The following is an 18,443-nucleotide window of genomic DNA, read 5'->3' on the forward strand; positions in this document are numbered from 1 at the left end:
CTGGATTTGCTCCAACAGGTCTACATTGTTCTTCTGTTTGGGGCCCTGGAGCTGGATGCAGTACTCCCAGTGGGGTCTCAGGAGGGCAGAGGGGAGTTTCTGCCTGACTTCCTTTTTGTCAGGATGCATCGCTCCTGAGCTTGGAGGAGGTGATCCTTAAATATTATCCCTCTTTCTGGGGCTCCTCTTCCCTCCAGAGCTTTATACCATGGTACTCTACCTAGCAGATCCCTGAAGAGGCCAAATTCTGATCTCCTGAAGTCCAGGGTATGTTCTTATTTTTGTTTGCTCCTTAGTGGTTGGATTGGTGCCTACAATGCTAGCAAAGCAGAAGTGCCCTGGTAGTGAAATATTACACATGTGCGCCAGTAGAGTTGTACCATTCCTCCCACCAATATTGATCATAAATATTGCTTTAATTTTTTTGACTCTGTACATCTCTTACATTTTATGTCAATTATTTCTCTAGGTGTTTCCAAGCATCAGAATTAGTTGACCAAGACCTAAGGATTTGGAACAGTGGTGAGTAAATGAAATTCAGATTATAATATCTGGTATTTTCACATGCTCTCTGAAGTTTGACTGCTGCTTGAGTGATGGAAGGGGTGGAGTAGATTATAACTTTTGAATATTTTCATCTAGGTGCCAAGTTCCTCTTAGGGCATTTGTATGAGTGTTTTAAGGAAAGATTTTACAAGGTGAAGAGGAGGTTGTCTTAGTGACTGCTTTTGATAAGGGAAGCCGTCTCTCACTGGCTTGACTTAGAAAAATACTGAACTTTTAAGTATTTCAAGCAGAACAGTTGAATCTATACTTGTTGAAGCAATAGCAGACAAAAATAAGAACTAAATGCAATACAGTGAGAAACTCCTGCCTTTTTTTTTTTTTTTTTGCTTTAATGACCTCTTAAAATTACATTTGTATAGTTCTGAATTTCTAGAAATACCGTTCAGTTAAAACTGTGAAGGAATTGATCGGTTTAGAACATATACCTTCATGTAGTTCTGTATTTACTATCTCCTTTCCATTTCTGTTTGTATGCTACAAGAAAAAGTGAGTAAGTGAATTTAAAGTGAATTTGTCAGTTAATTTTGGATAATTTCTTTTTGCCTACTGTTTACCTACCATCATGCCCCCATGCTCCACCCTCTGACAATTCTCAAGATTGAACTGCTTATTCATGTGTCATCAGAGCACAAGTGGAATGAATTGATAGTTCCTATGCACTTGCCATCCACCTTATTCCTCCTCCTTGGTAAGAATGAAACTTTTCAGGTTCCCATAGAAAAAAATCCATGTTTTGCCCTTGCCCTTAACTGTGGACTTAATAGGAGTCATGTTAAATGTCAGGATCATAAACAACTGTGGAAGAAGAAATCCAAATTACGTTGAACCTCATCAACCAGTTTTGTCCTTGCTGAAGTAGCTACATGTATATGGATTTATGTGGTTTAATTTACCTGTGTACCAATGTGATACATGTATTCGTCTTCTGTGTAAATTGTTCCACAATACACAAGTGTGCCACCTTGTTGAAACAGATGTGTTAAGCCAACAGCTACCACTCTAGTGCATGTATTATATGATCCCACAAAACCTGAAGCTATTTCTTGTGAAATCTCTTTGCAAGTGATAATGGACAAGTCTTCTCTGTGCCTCTTCATGTGGAGGGTCTGATAAAACCATATGCCTGGTGTTGCTTGTCCCAAACATTCTAGAAATAAAAGCTGTCCTTCTCTCAAATTAAACGTATCCATTTTTTAAAGGAAATGTAATTTTTTTCTTATCTTGAAAAGTTTTTTTAAAAGTACCTCTAAAATTTGCTATGGTTTCTGCTTGTTGGTGACTCATACGTGTTTAATAATAGTCTTATAAACAAGTTAGTAATTCATGAGAAGCAGCTTCTAGTTTTTTTACTGACATTTAACTGCATGACTTCAAAATGAAATAATTTCCTTCTTTACAGAGTGGTGACACTTGTTATTCTATGACTAGTATGGTGGCTACTTCGATGTTCTGATCTGAGGCTCTGATTCACCAGAGAATCATAAGATATGCATAGGGGCTGTTGAAATGCAGTTAAAATGCTGTTTAGAAACCAAGGAGGTGTCTAAGGGTTTTCTTGATCAGGGAAAAATCTGATGTACCAGCTTTTGCTAAACTGGAACCTTGCTCTTTGTAGTACAGATTATAGTTAGATACCATGCCAAACTGACAGCAGCTGCTAGGGCTGATAACTGAACTGTGGAGTGCATGGTACTTTGTCTGGCACTGATACATCAAAGAGAGTTTATAAACTTTATCTAACAATGAATATAGGAATTCATTCAAGTTCGACGGTCTTTAAGAAGCTGCTAGTTAAGAATTAAAGATACTTCTTATTGATTAAAAATTGTTTTTTGGATAGTGTAGAGACCTCTCTTACAGCGATGTGCCTTGGACCAGTTAAGAGGGAAGCCCTATAATGATCAGCAATGTAACAAGAAGACTAGCAAATGCCTTAAGAATGTGAAGCTAATGTAAACAGTGACCTGAGCAACTGTCAGCATCAGTAGGTGGGAAACCAATGTAGAGGATTGAGTGCAGTGGTAATGGTAAAATTGCAGATAATAAGATTAGCTATGTGTAGATATAATATGTAGAAAGAAAGTTGAAATTGTAGCTTTGCTGTCATAATAAAGTTTGGAAATAGTTTGTCTCCAGGTGTTCTGATGAGCACAGCAAAGGCCTAGTTGCCTGATTTTTCTTCATAGGCATTGCAAAAGTTGTCTTGGGGAAATATTTGTAAATAGTTAAACACTTTATTCCATTAAAATATTCACTTCAGTTGCAATGAAATAATTAATAAAATTTTAACTGAAAGCAAAAAATAAACAACTGAGAAAAAAAAATGGGTAAAATTATCTCCTGATGTTCTCCTAATGAATCTTTGGTATTTTGCTCACTTTTTTTTTTTTCTTTTAAGGTTTCAATTTAATTGTAAGAACATTCACATACTTACTGACTTGTAGGTATGCTCCTTTTGTTGCAATACGAGTAGGATGCAGGCTTATAATGCCTTTCTAATAAACATGATAGACTCCAAGATTCTATTAGGCAACAAAGCACCAGTTATTATATGTAAAAATAAAATAATCAAGAATTGACTGTTTAGTGCAGGGGTGCTAAGCTCCTTCCTGAACCTGCACATCACAGCTGACGGTGATCCATGTACCAGTGAGATGCCCCAGTAAAGGTCAGATGCTGCACTAGGTGTTGGTATTGGACATCTCTGGAAGGCAGCAGGTGTTAATGTGGTTGGAGAATGTGAGCCTGGGAAAGCTGGTATTGATAGTAAGGTTAGTCCCTGAAGATCTGGAGGTTTGATCCCCTTTTGCAAAATATTAGCCACTTGCTAGATTTTTGCCAGAGTTTGGTATATAAGGTGCAGTTCTTGGACCATGGACTTTTGGTATCCCAGCTTCCTCTGGAACCTGCCAGCTGATGTGACAAATATTGTGCTACGTGAAAATAAATGTTTTGACCAGCCAGTCTGGTTCCACTTTAGGTAATAATACTTACCTAGCTTTCACGTGTAGGGTCCTGGTTGGCACTGGAGGATGAGGGTTGTGCTTCTGCCCTTGGGAACTACTGGGACAAACCAAGGTGAGGGAAAGCAAGCAGAGTGTCTTTCTGCAGGTCTTTTTTCATGGCATGACAACCCATAGAGAAAGGAAGGCTGTTGTTTGCTCAGGGTGTTCTAGCTGTCATCTTATCTATGTGCTGAACTTTGTCTGCCTTGTGACAGTAATTTGTGACTTCAGGAATTATGTTTTATGTTCCTGAAAAAGCCCTGACGTATCTTAAGCCCGAAATAGAAAAACTGGCAATAGTTTTGAGGTGACTGAAAGGTCCCTGAGATTAGTTCCATGTAGTTCGCAGCAGACTATAGATGGGGACAGGGAGTTGATTTTTGGGGTTTTATGTTTGGTTTCGGGTGTATGGTTCTGTTTATATCAGCACATAACAACACATAGACAGGGAGGGCTTTTTACTTCTGGAAGGCAAAACAGAGCTGTAGCCGGTGTTGCTGGTTTTACTAGTTTTTGTTAACAGAGTAAATAGGAAGTTATATATTTGTAATGCTTTTCCTCTATGAGCAATCTCTTTTCTGTTTCTGATTTTTTTTTTTTAATTTATTTTCCATATAATTTATCTTTGTTTACTACTTCTGTGGACAACTGTAAGATGATTTTAAAGCACTAATCCAAAATTGCACCCCACTTACATTTAATAGAAACAAATATAGCAGTGGACATTTTTTCACTTTCTCTCCTTTTGTCTATTATCAGAGGGAAAACAGAACGAGCTACCAAGTCAGCTAAACAGTAAGGGTTAGAGTTCTTGCTTGGGAAAGCACTGGGAACTTTCAGATGCTGTAAACCACACTGAACTGTTAATTTGCTTATGGAGCAACAAATACAGTGGCTAATTTTAATTTTGTTATTTCTGGAGCCAAGTGCAGTTCTTGACATGGAGATGCCATGCCACAAACAGAAAGTAAATAGCATCTGCAGCCACAGGAAGGAGTGGTTTGATGGATAGAGCTGCCTGTCCTGATTCTTCCATTTGATTTCTGCCTCTGTTATTAATCTGCTAAGATATTAGGATAGTTAATTAATTTCTCACTCTTTTTGTCTGTTTAGATTGCAAGGTTTTTCATCCAGATACTGCTCCTCAGTTCAGCTCACTGTGTTTTAGTGCTTGTGGAGTTCTTCTGTTGCTATAGTATTACTAATTTTACTTGCAGAGTTTCTCTCATGTTGTGATGTTAACTCCCACGGACTCACTGTTTGATGTGAAATCTTGAAGGCACTTCAAGATGCATTCTGCAAGAAGAGAACTAATAATACTATTCAGAGCAGGGCTTAATATTTCATTTGGTCTGGTGCAACTGAGGATGATGCCAAAAGGGACAGTACTGCTTTGACTTAATTCGCTTCTCTTACATTAGCCCCCAGCCCCAAGGTGAGTTTAAGATAAGCAGCTGATTCAATAAAAAAGCTGACTGCCTGGGAAGGAAAACTGTGCCAGAAAAATACACTGGCCTGGCTTGTCCCATGGCTGAGAAATTATTAGTTGTAACATAAGGGACAAAGAAAGAATAAGCACCTGGAAGTAGGTGGGGAGAGTGGTATTGTTTCTTTCAGCAACAGGTAATAAATACACCAGATGAGATATAGCATGAAAACCTAGGCTTATTAAGAGTTGCATTTTACAACCAGATTTTGAACATAGCAGAAGAATGTCTTGCAGTGGATGTGCCTGCCCAACTTGAATTCTGCTAGTGTTAGTTGCTGATGTTAAATATTCTTCACTGGGAGTATTTTTTTCTAATATAGCTTATAATTTGTTTTTCTCAAGTAGCAATCATTTTTGTGATCCATTACAATTTCAAGACGTATTTCTAATGCCTAAATATAATTTTGATTTTATTTAATTATAATTTACATTGAAGTCCAGTTAATCTTGCAAATTGAGCTGACAGAAGTTACTCTTGATGTGATATATTCCACAGACATTGTATTCATAATTTCCCCTTTAAACTCTCTCAGGAATCGTTATTCTTCTTTGAAAATTATTTCTGTAATTGGAGTTGGCTCTTTTGAAGGGTATTTTCACCCACTGCCCTTTATTTTATAAATGTATACACCAGATTAGATTGGTTTCTTTGATCTTACTTTCATTGTGAGCCTCATGTAATAAGATCTAGTGTTGAAGGACCTATCTTCTTCCCTACTTGTCCTGAATGTCCACGAAATACAGGGGTGAGCAGAATGGAGGAAGAAAGAAGTGAAATGTTAAAATGATACTGGAAAATGGAGTGACTAATTTTAATTGAGGAGTTTTTACACACAGCCTACACGCTTGTGGGGATGTGAATATTTCCTGTTGATTACATTCATGGGTGAGGTTGCTGACTGAGTTCAGCTAAGCAAGGGGCAGCTCAAAAAGCAAGCATCCCTCTGAGAACGCTGCAGCCTAATGGGGATCCCAGCCCTGAAACCATCCATACAACTGACCTAGTCAGTGATGTTGCTGAAATTTAACATCTGTTATTTCTTACTGCCCACTTTTCTGGCAACAGCCGATCTTTATTTTTTCCATTATAGGCAGCTGCTAGAACTAGAAAGAGCTGGAGCTCATTTTCAGATGTGCTAAATAGACTATGTTTTACCTTTGTTCTTTCCCCCTTCTTTCTACCACATACAGCACACTGACTAATTTTAGAATTGCAGGATTGTGAGATGCAGGATCTGTGAATATTGTGTTCTAGATATTTCTGAAGATAAGCAGATGTGTTAGCCTGTGCATATAATTTCTTAGAAATGGCCATCATAAACTCTGGAAAATATATATTCTTAAAAATAAACTGCCAGTGAAAGAAGAAATCTATATATAGATTGAGAAGGACTGATTATCAGGAATCACGAATATTATTGTTGAAACCTGACTTCTACCCTGCCTGTGATTAGGGTTACATTATGCATAAAACAGAAGTGCACAGAGCTCAGTAGTGGAGCCAAGTACTTTGTGTTCAAATAGAACAGAACTGCTTGAAAGAAATAGCTCCTCTTTCATTTCTTGAGACTGACTTACCCTTTTTCTCTGTCCCACAGAGGATTTCTTATATTATTCTGGCCCTCTCCAGCTTAAGTTATTAAAGCTGTTAGATTACTTTTCCAAAGAGGTATTAGGGCCTCTAAGCAAGCTTGCAAGTAACCTGTTGATGGCTGCTCAAACCCACGTGTCTGAATACATTGTGGAATTGAAGCAAAAGAAAACAATATTGATTTTTATTTAGCAATAATTTATGCAGAAAGGGTATTCAATGAGAGTTATGAACTGAGAACTGGGTGGCTTGGTGAGGAAATGTTACTAAGCTGAACTTCTTATGAATACCAGGGAACCACCAAAATTCCTACTTCACTGATTTTTTAAAACAACATGAAGTCAGTAGATATGTAGTTTAATAAAGGTCATCTACTGATACATGAAGTCAGGAATCCTTGACACCTAAGTCCTTCAGTCTGCTCCTGCTGCTACTGTTCTCCATAGAAGCAGTGCTTTCCTCAGTCCAGTAATCACAGCTGCCTGCAAGGTAATGCAGGAGAGTTTAGGACGAAGAGTAAACAACAGTGAGATAGTATTACTGACTTTCAGTGCAGTAGAATAAAATTGAGGAATGGATGGGAGGAGATAAAGTAACATATCTGACCCAAAGGTAAATGTCGCCTTGTGCTATGCATACCTCCTAAAATACATGACAGTGCCCATAGAAAATATATTGAAAATTAATCTCTTATTGTTCTGAAGTATTAGAATGGTAATCTGGTGAAACAGTTACATTTCCTGACAAAATGAAATAGTGCTGTAATTAAAAAAAAAAATCACTATATCAAATGTAGTCTGATTATGTTCTTTCATTCTGCACTTTTTATATCACACTTTTTTTGTATGTCTGTTTGGTAGAAAGTTGCAGTAGTCCTTTATTGGATCATTTTTAAATATATCTCTTAAATAATAAAGATAAATATTTTCATAAAAAATCCTTGGGGAGTAAAATTTAATGCAGTATAAAAATAAAGTTTATAGTCTCTATAAAGTTTTTTACATTTTATTAAATGAACACAAAATCCACAGATAATTCTTTTGTGTGTGTGTATTGAAAAAATTGAGAAGAACAGAAAGAAATTTTGTATCAGGGAGGTTGAAAACATCCCTTGAAATTCAACTAGTTTTCCAGATTGCATTGATCATATTTCTCTCTGGAGATGGGGTACCATTCATACCTCTTCCTGAATCTGTCAAATCCATTAGGAGTATGATAATAAAGTACTCTTGCATGCAGGTACGTCAAGACAACTTATTTAATGCAATTGAAGATTTTCTTGTTCTGCCTCCCTGGCATTCACACCAGTCTGTCCCTTCATAGCTGGTTATTAAGTTGGTTTTCTTTGTGACTGATTTTGGGGTTTTTACAATTGTTTTTCAGGTACGTGGAGGGACACCACCTCAGAGATTTTGCTAGCATACTAATGCTTGTGTATATAGATGGATGTTGCTTAGTCTACATGTGCAATATATGAGTTAATAAAAAAGAGATCAACCAAATGCCATTACTCTGCTTGAAAAGTCCTTATCCCTTTTAGTTTTACTTGTTTTAATCATCAATCTATGTGTACGTTCCTTCTTATTAAAGGGAACAGTGAACGGTAATATCACACTTTAATTTGAGCTACCTTTCACCAAATGATTAAAAAAGAAATAATCACTGCTGTTTTAGGAGGGAATTCAGCTAACAATAGTGAGATGGGAATTACGATTAGCAGTGCAAAATAATAATTTTTAATGTTTTCTGACAGTCCGAAAGATTGCTGTGTTGTTCTAGGTCTGAATGTAGCTTGTTTGCATTCATGTCTGTCCTATATTCCCACACACTCACAGTGGTCTGCATTAAGGGCTGTGCCTATAGGAGCTCACCTATCATTTTTATGAGCTAATGCAGATGTGTGTATTGTGCTAGTGGGGAAGAAGGTGTTCAGGGTGAATGAAGATCTTTCTCTGTTCTGTCTTTACTGTGCTATAGAGAAGTTCACTCTAGGATGAGCAGAATGAAAATAAAGTACATAAAAGCTTAGAGGAAAGTAAATAAAAGCTTAGAGAAAATAGACATCTTAAAACATTGAAGATACTAGAGATTATCGGCTTTATTAACCTGAAATGATGTGAAATGACATTTTATGAGATGATGGTCTAGCAAGGCTGTAACTTAAAGCTGTTTCTGGGCCCAAAGATGGGAATAGCTCCTCAGAGCTGTTTTCAGATGTGCCTGGAGGTACAGCTCAGAATTTTATACCTGCAGAGAGCCTGCTGGGAGTCTTGTATGTTTCCAGGTATTTCAGTAGCCTTTAAAAAAACCTGGTTACACTGGCACACTTTCAATAATTTTACCTGTTTTATTTTAATAAATTTACATGTTTAGAGCAACAAATAGCTTTACATACCATGAGTAACCTTCTAATGCTGACTGAGTTTGATTCAGAATGTTTATAAAATGTGATTAACAGGTTTGAACTGTTTCGGAGACATCGGAGAAAAGAAATTATTTAACTGATGAATTCTTGGTGGACATTATGGAATGTAGCAGTAGGTGTCTGTAATTGTGATGGTCTAAGGAAACATCCAGAACAGGGAAAAAAAGAGCAATTTCAGGTACATAGGCCTTCTTCAGTGATACTCTGGAAGAGTGAAAAGTTTCTGCATTCACTTAGGGGTACCAAAGCCTCAATCTATCTGCTTGTTAGAAACATTTCTGTTTCAAAAGTTGACTTTGTGGAATTTTACAAAGGGTGGTGAAAATTAGAGGAGCAGATTAAGAAAGATATGAATAGCAAAAAAAAACCAAAAAGGAATTGAAAAAACAAAAACCAGTGGCTAGAGCGTTCTTAAAACCCCTAAGTATGGAAAGTTTATTCCCTGGCTCCCTTAAGGTAAATGAATCTTGTTCTTCCCACACCCTAAGATGGGAGCTAGTAAACTCTCAGGTGTCCAGTGTGAGGCACATACTCTACTAGAGTATTTCAAGAGCTTCTTAGGAGCTTCCGGTGGTCATAGTCATGACCAGTACAGTACTGACCTCAGGACAGCCTTGTGTCCAGCTGCTAAGGTAGCATAATGTTGGGGTAGAAAGCGTAAAAGAGACCACGGAGGAAAAATACTTCCAAAAGTGTTTCATTAAATTGTTTTAAAACTAGTCTGTAGAAAGGACAAGAAATTAGCTGTATGAGAGGTTGATGTGGTGCACTGGAAGAAAACTGCAGGATTCACTTGCTTTCTTAGGCTATGAGATGTTCAGGCTTAAGAGATCTACAAAACTTGTGACAAAGTGTTAGTTCCCTGTGCTAGGTGCTGATGAGCTAGAGCTCCTGCTCTGCAAACACTTGTGCACATTGTTTAAATATATGAGAATTCCTTCTGAAGGTGAGAATCTCATTGGGTACACAGAAAGAGAGACGTCAGTGTCTGTGGAAACAGAAGTAGGACCGATACTGGGCTGGGTATCACTTTGTTCCATTTTCAGGTTTCCTTTTTTTGGGGGAAAAAAATGCTTCTAATTTAAATCCACTGAAGTATTTTGCATAAGTAAAGGCCTGAGTTTGCTCAGCTGTTGCAATACTTCCCCTTTTGTAAAAATATTTTCAATCTAAACAGCGACTTTGTTTCCAGCTTTTGCGTTCTTAATACAGGCCAACTAAAAATTACCAACTTCAAAATGCATCATGCAGAAATTCCATTTCCATTCTGTATGAGTGATTCACTCCACATTTGCCATGATTGTAGTCATACCTTCTCTCAGGGTTGTTAAATTTACTGGCTAGAGAAATCATGAAGCCTTTGGCCCCTCCTTATTATGATCATGGTTGTGATGGAGCAGCTGATAAGTGGTTTGAGCTCAGCCCAGTTGCTGAAGACACCAGCTTCATTTAGGGCTTGTTCTCACAGTTTAATAACTGGATTTTGGTGAAAGCCATTGAGCCAGATGCAGTCCATTTGTTCTGCTAACAGGCCAGCTGAGGAGATGTAAAATCCCCTTTCCCCATTGCTCCTTGCAACAACAGGTTTAATTGTTACAGGCTCATAGGAACCAATTAGATTAACAGATGTTAAAAGGAGCCAGTTACAGGTCTTGGTGGGAAGCAGTAATTTGAGAAAATTTGTGTAAGGGCTTGCTGACACCTAGGTGATGAGTGTCTGGCTTTGAGGATGTGGGTGCCGTTAAAATAGCATCACTTTTCTCCCATTTGCTGTGGCCAGATGGGGATGTTTGTAAGAACAGCAACCAGAGCACAATCTTTTTTTATTGTAGCAAGTAACAGCATACTCTAGATACTCATCCTATGCTTTTTTGTTTCCCTTGCTGCATTCAATTCCATTGAACCCATAAATTTGTGCTTGCTTAAATCTGCCTTGTGGAAATAATTTAGTTTGGGGCCTTTTTGTTTTCCTTAAGAAGTTACAAACTACTTAACATGTGGAACATCATTAAAATTTGGTGTGACAGAGACCTGTTAGTTCACCTACTTAATCCATTGCTGAAGTGGAATTTCTTCCTAGTGGGTGCAACCCAAGAGAAACTCACAATACTTTAAGTGTTAGACAGGAGAAAGTTTTTTCTTTTCTTTTCTTGTTCCTTTACTGATTTAAACTGTTCTGGTCATTGCCAGAACAGGACTGTATATTTCAGACGAAAGGTTAGGATTCACAAAGGTTTGTGTGAACATTGAAAGGCGATTTATTTGTGGCAGTTACTTTTAAAATACCAAGTAACAATTTTGAGGATATTCAGAAAAGGTGAACCGATACTACTTTTAAAATCTATTTGGAAGGGGGGGTTAGGGTACAAAGGCAAAAAATTTAGCTTCATCTACAGTTCTGTAGTTTTTCACTTGTTCCAGTTCATTGTGGGTGGAATGTCATACCAATGCAACTGTAACTTGTCCAAGAAATAAATAAATAATTATTTTTCTCTGAAAGGAAAAGAAATGGGAGTTTTCTCATTAGTGGAAATACACAACAAAGAAGACATGTTTAATTCATGTATGTGGATGTTAGTGCACTGGCACAAAGAATTAACCATTAAGAGATGAAAAGCACTTTTGTAACAGTCTCTTGCTTTTCATTCAACAAAATCTGATACACAGTATTCTGGCATGTGACCAAGGGTGTCACCTGCCCACTTCATGTCTGGATGCATATATTTAAAAAGGCAGATTCCTTTCTCACTGCAGTAATGAAATCGTAAAATGTAATTATGGGCACCATTGCAGAGGTTCCTAAATGTATGACTCAAGGAAAACAGCAGATATGACTCATGATAAAATCACAAGAGCTGGAAATCGTCTGAGCTCACTTAGTTTCGATTGGTATTGGCTATAGTTGCACATTTCTTTACAGGATCATGCTTGTAGATTCACCTGGCAACATATTTTGTGGTGCTATCCATACTAATAAAAAGGAAATTAATAACACTGGGAACTGTGCAGTTCTATTTTGACAATGAAATTTTGTTTTCTGCACCAGGGGGTGAAATTATCAGTATTGATTTAAGTAATTATATCCATCCTTCACTAAGGGACAATATAAGTTTGACTTCATATTGGTTAAACATAAGCTATTAAATAAAAAGACACATACCTTTACAGTCAGATTCATTGTAAGCTAGTGCATTGTAAAATAGCATGTATTTAATAAAAGGATCACTTTTCAGAATAGGTCCGTAGAACCAGGCTTTTGATCTTCATATGATTATTTCCATTCTTGTCCACAAGAAATGAGTCTGAATATCAGGCTCTTAGGTGAAGGGAAAATTAGTCCATTTTCCACTTGCATTTAATCTATAGATTCATTCCATATTCTTAGCTGTTTGTTTGTGTTAGTCCTGTTTCCTAACAGAATACAATTATTCAGTGTCCAGTAAGGGTCCAGTAATTTGCAGCATCCCTAAATCACTGAGGATTATATGAAGTTATGTCTTTTGTCAGATTTTCCAACCAGGGTGGCCTAATCTACCCAGCTTTTTTAGGCATTTTTAAAATGTCGGCTGTGTTCAACCTTGGAATAATAAGCACAACTGTTAAGAGTTGTTACATAACCCACCTGGATTTAATGCTTGAAGTGAGAAACAGATGTGTTTTTTTCAAGAGCTGTTCCTATGACGATTGTGTTCATGCAGTTAAGTTTCAATGAAGGAAGGGTATCTTTATATCTGTGGTAACGCTGATAATACCTCTGTCCAGAGTCCACTGCAGGTAGGTGAAAAAATCCAGTTGGCCTCAGTGAGCATTGACTATAACCTGAACAATGGAGTATATGTTAAAACACACCTCATCCTTAAAAGGCTCTTCCAGAGCTTCACAGAATTTGTCGTGTTGTTTGAAAAAGCCTGCAAAAAGGTTGTTACTAGAACACTATTAAGTAGTTTTATTTCTTTCACCTCATTATATTTGAGGTGTTTTTTTCACCTCTAGAGTCTATAAATCACAGGGTTGATAGAGGCCCAGAGAGAAATGTAACAAATATTAGCCTCATATGTTCCAGAGGTCTTGAATAAGAAGAGAGCAGACATAGAAAACAGTTGATAAAACACTGGACCTTTTGTCATTGCCCTAATTATTTTCAGAACAAAAGAAGTGTTCTTCTTGTGACATAAGTGTATTTAGATGGAAGAATCTGTTGAATTGTGAACTGCTCCAATTCTCCTGCTTTTAAATTTTGAAATATCTTGAGTAGCTTACAGCTTACAACTTCATTTGTTTAAATTCTGCAATTTGAGGAAGAAAACAAAGAGCTAATCAGACTCAAATGTATCTCTCAAAGCTTTAACAGTCTGACGTTTCTATGGCATAGTCTGTAACAAAGTCTGAGTAAAATGTTTATCATTTGACTTAAATTTATGATAACAAAATAGATATTTTTGCCATGGAAAAGTTATTTAAACAGTGATGGAATGGAGTTGGTTTGATGTTTGCTGATGTGTGCTGAAGTACGTAAGGTAGTGAAGAATACATTATTTTAATTAAATGGATGAACAAGTCTTTGTGATCTTACTGTTCTCATCATCTTTTGATAAAGATCTACACTGAGCTTTCCAGTTGCTGAAGCATTTTGCTGACTTGTGCATGATGACTTACAGTTGCACAATAAGGGTTGATGGCAGGTATGCTGATTAACATACTGCCTTTATACTTTTCAGCAAAAAAAAAAAAAGAGGCATTGTCCAGGAACATTACCATCGTCTTTAATTCTCTAATGTTAGCATTATTGTTATCTAGTACTACTGTTAGCTATAGTCAGACAGACTTGCCTGCATACTCCTTTTAAAAGATAAATCGTGCTGCTTTGTTCCATGTTCAGGTTTTGTTACAGAATAATCCATGGTAGGTGACTTGTTCTTTCTAAAGCAAAAAAAGCTGTAGGGAATTTTGGTTTTGCAGAAGGCAAAAAGAAAAACTTGGGTCTCTGAATTACACAGACATTTTAGAATTTGTGCACAGCATATTGAATACTACTGAATCGAGCAGATTCCAGCTTTTTCTTTGCTGAGTGGGAAGCCTTCCTGCAGCGATATTCGAAGAAAAGCAGTGTTGCTTAGTTTCTGCTTCTTTTTAGCCATAATAGGAATATCCTCTGGAGTTTGTAGTGTTGTAGAAACAATAAATTATGCAGCTGCTGTCAGTGCAGTATTCTAGCAGAGTGTTTTATTTACCCATAGCTGCCACCTTTGAAATGCAGACTTACTTCATGCAGTTCTTTGTTGTTCTGTTATAAGCTGACATTTATATGTTACAAAAAATACTTGGTACCCATACCTTAGTTTTAGGTCTGAGGAGCTATATGTGATTCTTTCTCTAAAAAGAGGGTACTATAATGAATTTAGTGAGAGCAACTGCTTTATTCTGTGGTGGCTTAGGACTGGAGAAGGGACAGTAAAGCTAGATCTATAAGTTAAAAGAGTTTCTTCCTGAAAGTGAGTGATGGGTTTGTTATTTTTCTTATCCCAAGATTAATAAGTAAACAGTAGTTCTTGGAAGAGCTGTTGTCTCAAATTTTAAGTCTTACTGCTATCCTCCTCACATTGTAAAGGTGACTTTTAGGTCAAAAGGGAAGGAAACTAGAGAGGTGCTGGGAAGATGGCAGGCTGATGGATAAGCTCCTATAGCACCAGTTTGAATTTTGGTCAATAGCAGGTGCATGATTCTTGTTTGGAGAAGGATATTGGGCCAAAACTGTTTTGAAATGTGCTTTCATTTAGTCTCTTTCTAACTTGCATGAAGTGTTCTGCAGAGTAAATTGTAACTGTTTCAACTTGCCATTTACCAGCTGACACTGCCTGGTATCAAGCTGATGAAGAATTTTCCATAAACTTTCTTAAAACCTGAAGCTTTATAAAATCAATATTTTTTCATAGGTATGCACTATAGACTTTGACAAGAATGAAATTGCTGGTGCAAGCAAGAGTCAGATCTGTTTGCTCTTAAGCAGCCAACAGGCAAGTAGCTGGTACCCATTTCAGCCAAAAGCTCTGAGTTGTGCCCTTGTTCTCAGATACTAGGTCAAGATCTTGGAAGTCTTGTCTGTGTTTGAACTGATTGTTCTTAACTGTTGTGATGCTGGCTCTTGAAGGAAAGTTTGAATGATTTCTGTTTCCCGTATAGACTATGGCTTTTAGTTGTAGTGTACAGGGGGGAGTTGTTTGTTTAATCTTAGATATTTTTCAGTTGTGGGTTGGAGGTTTTTTTGGTTTGTTTTTTTTTTAATGGGGGCTTTTTGTTTGTTTTACAAAGCAGAATTCAAGATTTTTTTTTTTTTTTTTAGGAAAGAAGAATTGCTGACTGACAGACAAAAATATACTGTATGCTAATGCTAAAAATTGCTAGAAATACTTCCAAAAAACTTTCCTACTATGTTGGTTAGAAAACTGGGTCATCTGTGTGCTTAATTATTGTGGTTTGATTTATATTGCTTAATTGCAGCTAGATTTCCGGGGCTTTAGAAATGTTGATTCCATTAGGAAAAGCAGTAGTTCTTTGTTTAAAGAAGAAAAAATTCAGGCAGGAGATAAGGAAGGCTGTACATACTGACTGCATGGGACCTGCTTTGTGTGTGTACATCTTCGTAAAATTGTCACTGAAAAATAAATTCCTGTATGCATACTAAGAGGCCATTGTTGTGGGTTGCTGGCAGAAAGCAGTATCAGCCCTTGAATAAAATACAGCAATTACTCAAGCTGGGTTCCTCAGTACAATGTGTTTCGTTTGATATCTTTTTCCCCTCCCCAGTAAGAGTGGAGTGGCTGCATTTATTCTTCAGTAGAAACAGGAAAATATTTGATGAATTTGATAATGGGACTTGGCAGGTTTTCATTTTATAATAAAACATGATTTGAAAGTTTGGCTGTGTGAATTGTACATCTTTATTTTCTCTTCTGTGTTCTATCAACTTCTTTGGAAAATAAAGTAAATGCCTTTGCTCTAAGGACTGTGTAGGCTAGGATGGCTGAAAAACATTGGTTAAGTCTATACTGGGGAGAATTTTCATTTAAATTTTAGTGAGTTGAGTTCTGTATCTCATTTTGTGCTGTCAGACTTTGTGGATAATGTCTCCTGTAAGGTGATGGGTATTAATGTCAGACCAAGCCTCAGCTCCCCGTTTTGTCGTGTTGATAGTGTATGAACAGAATGCTTAGCACTAAGCGGAAGCAGTGCAGTGAAGTGGGTTGACCACTGCTAGTGAGCATCAAGGGCTTTCTCTGGTACGTGAAAGTGGTGATTTATGATATGGGGTCTTCTAGAACACTTTTACTGGGTATGCTGTTGTTGAGCATGTTTACATTAGGGCAGCAAGTCTGTGTTGCTGTGTACAATTCTGCTGTGGGTATCAGAGGTTGCAGGGAAGTGAGGAAAGAAACTTTTAACCATCTCACTTCTGTAAATTTCCCCGTGCTTTGTGTTAATTTTGGAGGAGACATCTGGAAACCCTGGCTCCAAGAATGTTAAAACTCAGCAGGCAGCTATTAGTAAATGTACAGAGAGGAACATCTGCAAGCAACCACAGAATGGCTTTTGGTGCCTTTCGTGGAGACCTAGCTTCTATAACAACTTCACTTACAAGCTATCTGTTAAGACTTTGATGTGGAAGAGAAGAGAAGCAGATGTAAGATATGATCCTTCTGAGTTATTAGTGGGTATTACAAAGCAGCAGAGATACAAGTGGCTTAGCAGCTGTTTTCCATTAGCCATGACTCCTTGTATAACTTGGTGGTGATGCTTTAATCCATGGAGGGAAGAGTATGGGTTACTCTTCCACTGATACAATGTAAATATTTGTGCAGAAAAACGATTACGCAGAGCATTATTCTGTGATATTGTAGCTCCCAAACATAAAATCACAACTTTTACATCGTTCAAAAAAATTAGAAAATTTGTAAGGTTAGGTGGTTGCGTGTCATCCATACATGAAGTATCTGCATGATCTTTTGCAGGCCATTAATATCTTCGCATTTTATTATTTCATCCACTTGCATGCTTTCTGTTTTCACTATGCTTTCTCCCATTGTCAGTTAAGCATAGCATGTTTTCTCAATTCGTCTTTCTTTCTCCATTAGTTTATTGTAATTTTCCTTTGTTCTTACAATGCCAGCTAAACTGGAGACATTAGCTTATTTTATCCATAGCTAAATGTTACGGATCACAGCAATGTAATGGCCAATAGGACAGGCAGGCTGAGTGACAAGGTGAGCTTTGGCAGTTGCTTCTGAGAGAACTCATGTGGTGAGTCAGCCAGCAGCAGAAGAGCTTTTCTTTGGTGGGAAAGGTACATTATTACAAAGAACTGACACCTTTGCTTAGAGACTGAAAAGTTTTATTGCTGGTTTTCCAAAAGTTAATGCAGCATCTTTTTGAGAGAAGAGGTCTTGCACTGGAATTTTATTTGTTCCTAAGGATATGTTACAGAGACATGTCAGTCGGCAGGTAAGCTGAGTATCTCTGAGATAAAGTGTTAAGAGCATCTGCTGGCAAAAACATCAATTACTTGTCTTGTCTTGCTGACTTTGTGGTTCAGTGGTCCATGTTACAATTATCCTGGCTGGCCAGGGTCAAATACATTCCTAGAGAAGCATATAATGACTTGTGTAGTCTATTTTTTTAAGTACGTATGAATGGGGTCTGCTTTTTTTCTGGTTTATTTATCTGTGAAAATGTTGTCATATTAGCTATTGAAAGAGACATTTTAAAGTTTTGATGAACAAAGTTTGTCCTGTTCTCAGAACTCAGTTCTTGGGTTTAAATGCGATTTTCATTAACTCATGCAACAGCATAAGGAAAATCTAACATTGCATCCTTCCTACTTAAAAGAGAAATATGACTTCCGGCATCAAATTTCTGTGTAAGGAAGTATCATTGGCTTGCCAAAAGATTACCTTAAAAGATAGAGCTTTCCCTTGCTCTTAGGATAATGCCAGCAAAATTCATAAATGAAGAGCCTGTAGCTTACACTTTCTGGGGAAGAGGTGAATGACAGGGTAGGTCGGTAGCTAGAAGTATCCCTATTTTTCTCCTTCGATATTATAATTGTGTAGAAAGAAATTAGACTGAAACTGAAAAGTATTGATTAAAATGGCAATGAAACAGAGTAATAACATCAATTCAACCCATACATAAGCTCAGGTTTTATTATTATTTTTCTTTTTGGAAAGACAGCTACCAACAAGAAGTGAATTAAAGTTGAGCTACAAAGGCCGCTAAACTGCGTCTTTTGGCATCAAATGGCAGCTTAAACGCTCCAGAGCAATTCCCATGTTGTCATATACTATATACGAAGATCACTTCTTGCCAGTTAGC

At 37.2% G+C, this 18,443-nt stretch overlaps 1 protein-coding gene across 7 annotated transcripts in view; it reads left to right on the forward strand.

The window, feature by feature from the left end:
* LHFPL2 (LHFPL tetraspan subfamily member 2) overlaps nucleotides 1-18,443 on the forward strand; it is a 125,766-nt gene that overhangs the window by 66,700 nt on the left and 40,623 nt on the right. For 4 of the 7 annotated variants that reach the window (XM_061376811.1, XM_061376813.1, XM_061376812.1 and 1 more), the window contains one exon: nucleotides 470-522. The exons of 1 other annotated variant lie outside the window; for it this stretch is intronic. Coding sequence is in view for 1 of the 6 variants with exons in the window: in XM_061376817.1 (XP_061232801.1) it covers nucleotides 470-522; nucleotides 3,579-3,649 (124 nt within the window). In the remaining 5 variants the exon portion in view is untranslated. Of the gene's footprint in view, nucleotides 1-469; nucleotides 523-3,578; nucleotides 3,769-4,605; nucleotides 5,008-18,443 lie in introns of those variants that run through there. 2 more of the 7 variants (XM_061376817.1, XM_061376816.1) reach the window with 2 other exon arrangements.

This window comes from Neopsephotus bourkii, unplaced genomic scaffold (genome assembly GCF_033783945.1).
Source record: "Neopsephotus bourkii isolate Nb327-2 ecotype Australia unplaced genomic scaffold, CSIRO-AGI_Nbou_v1 NB_1740, whole genome shotgun sequence".
NCBI lineage: Eukaryota > Metazoa > Chordata > Aves > Psittaciformes > Psittacidae > Neopsephotus > Neopsephotus bourkii.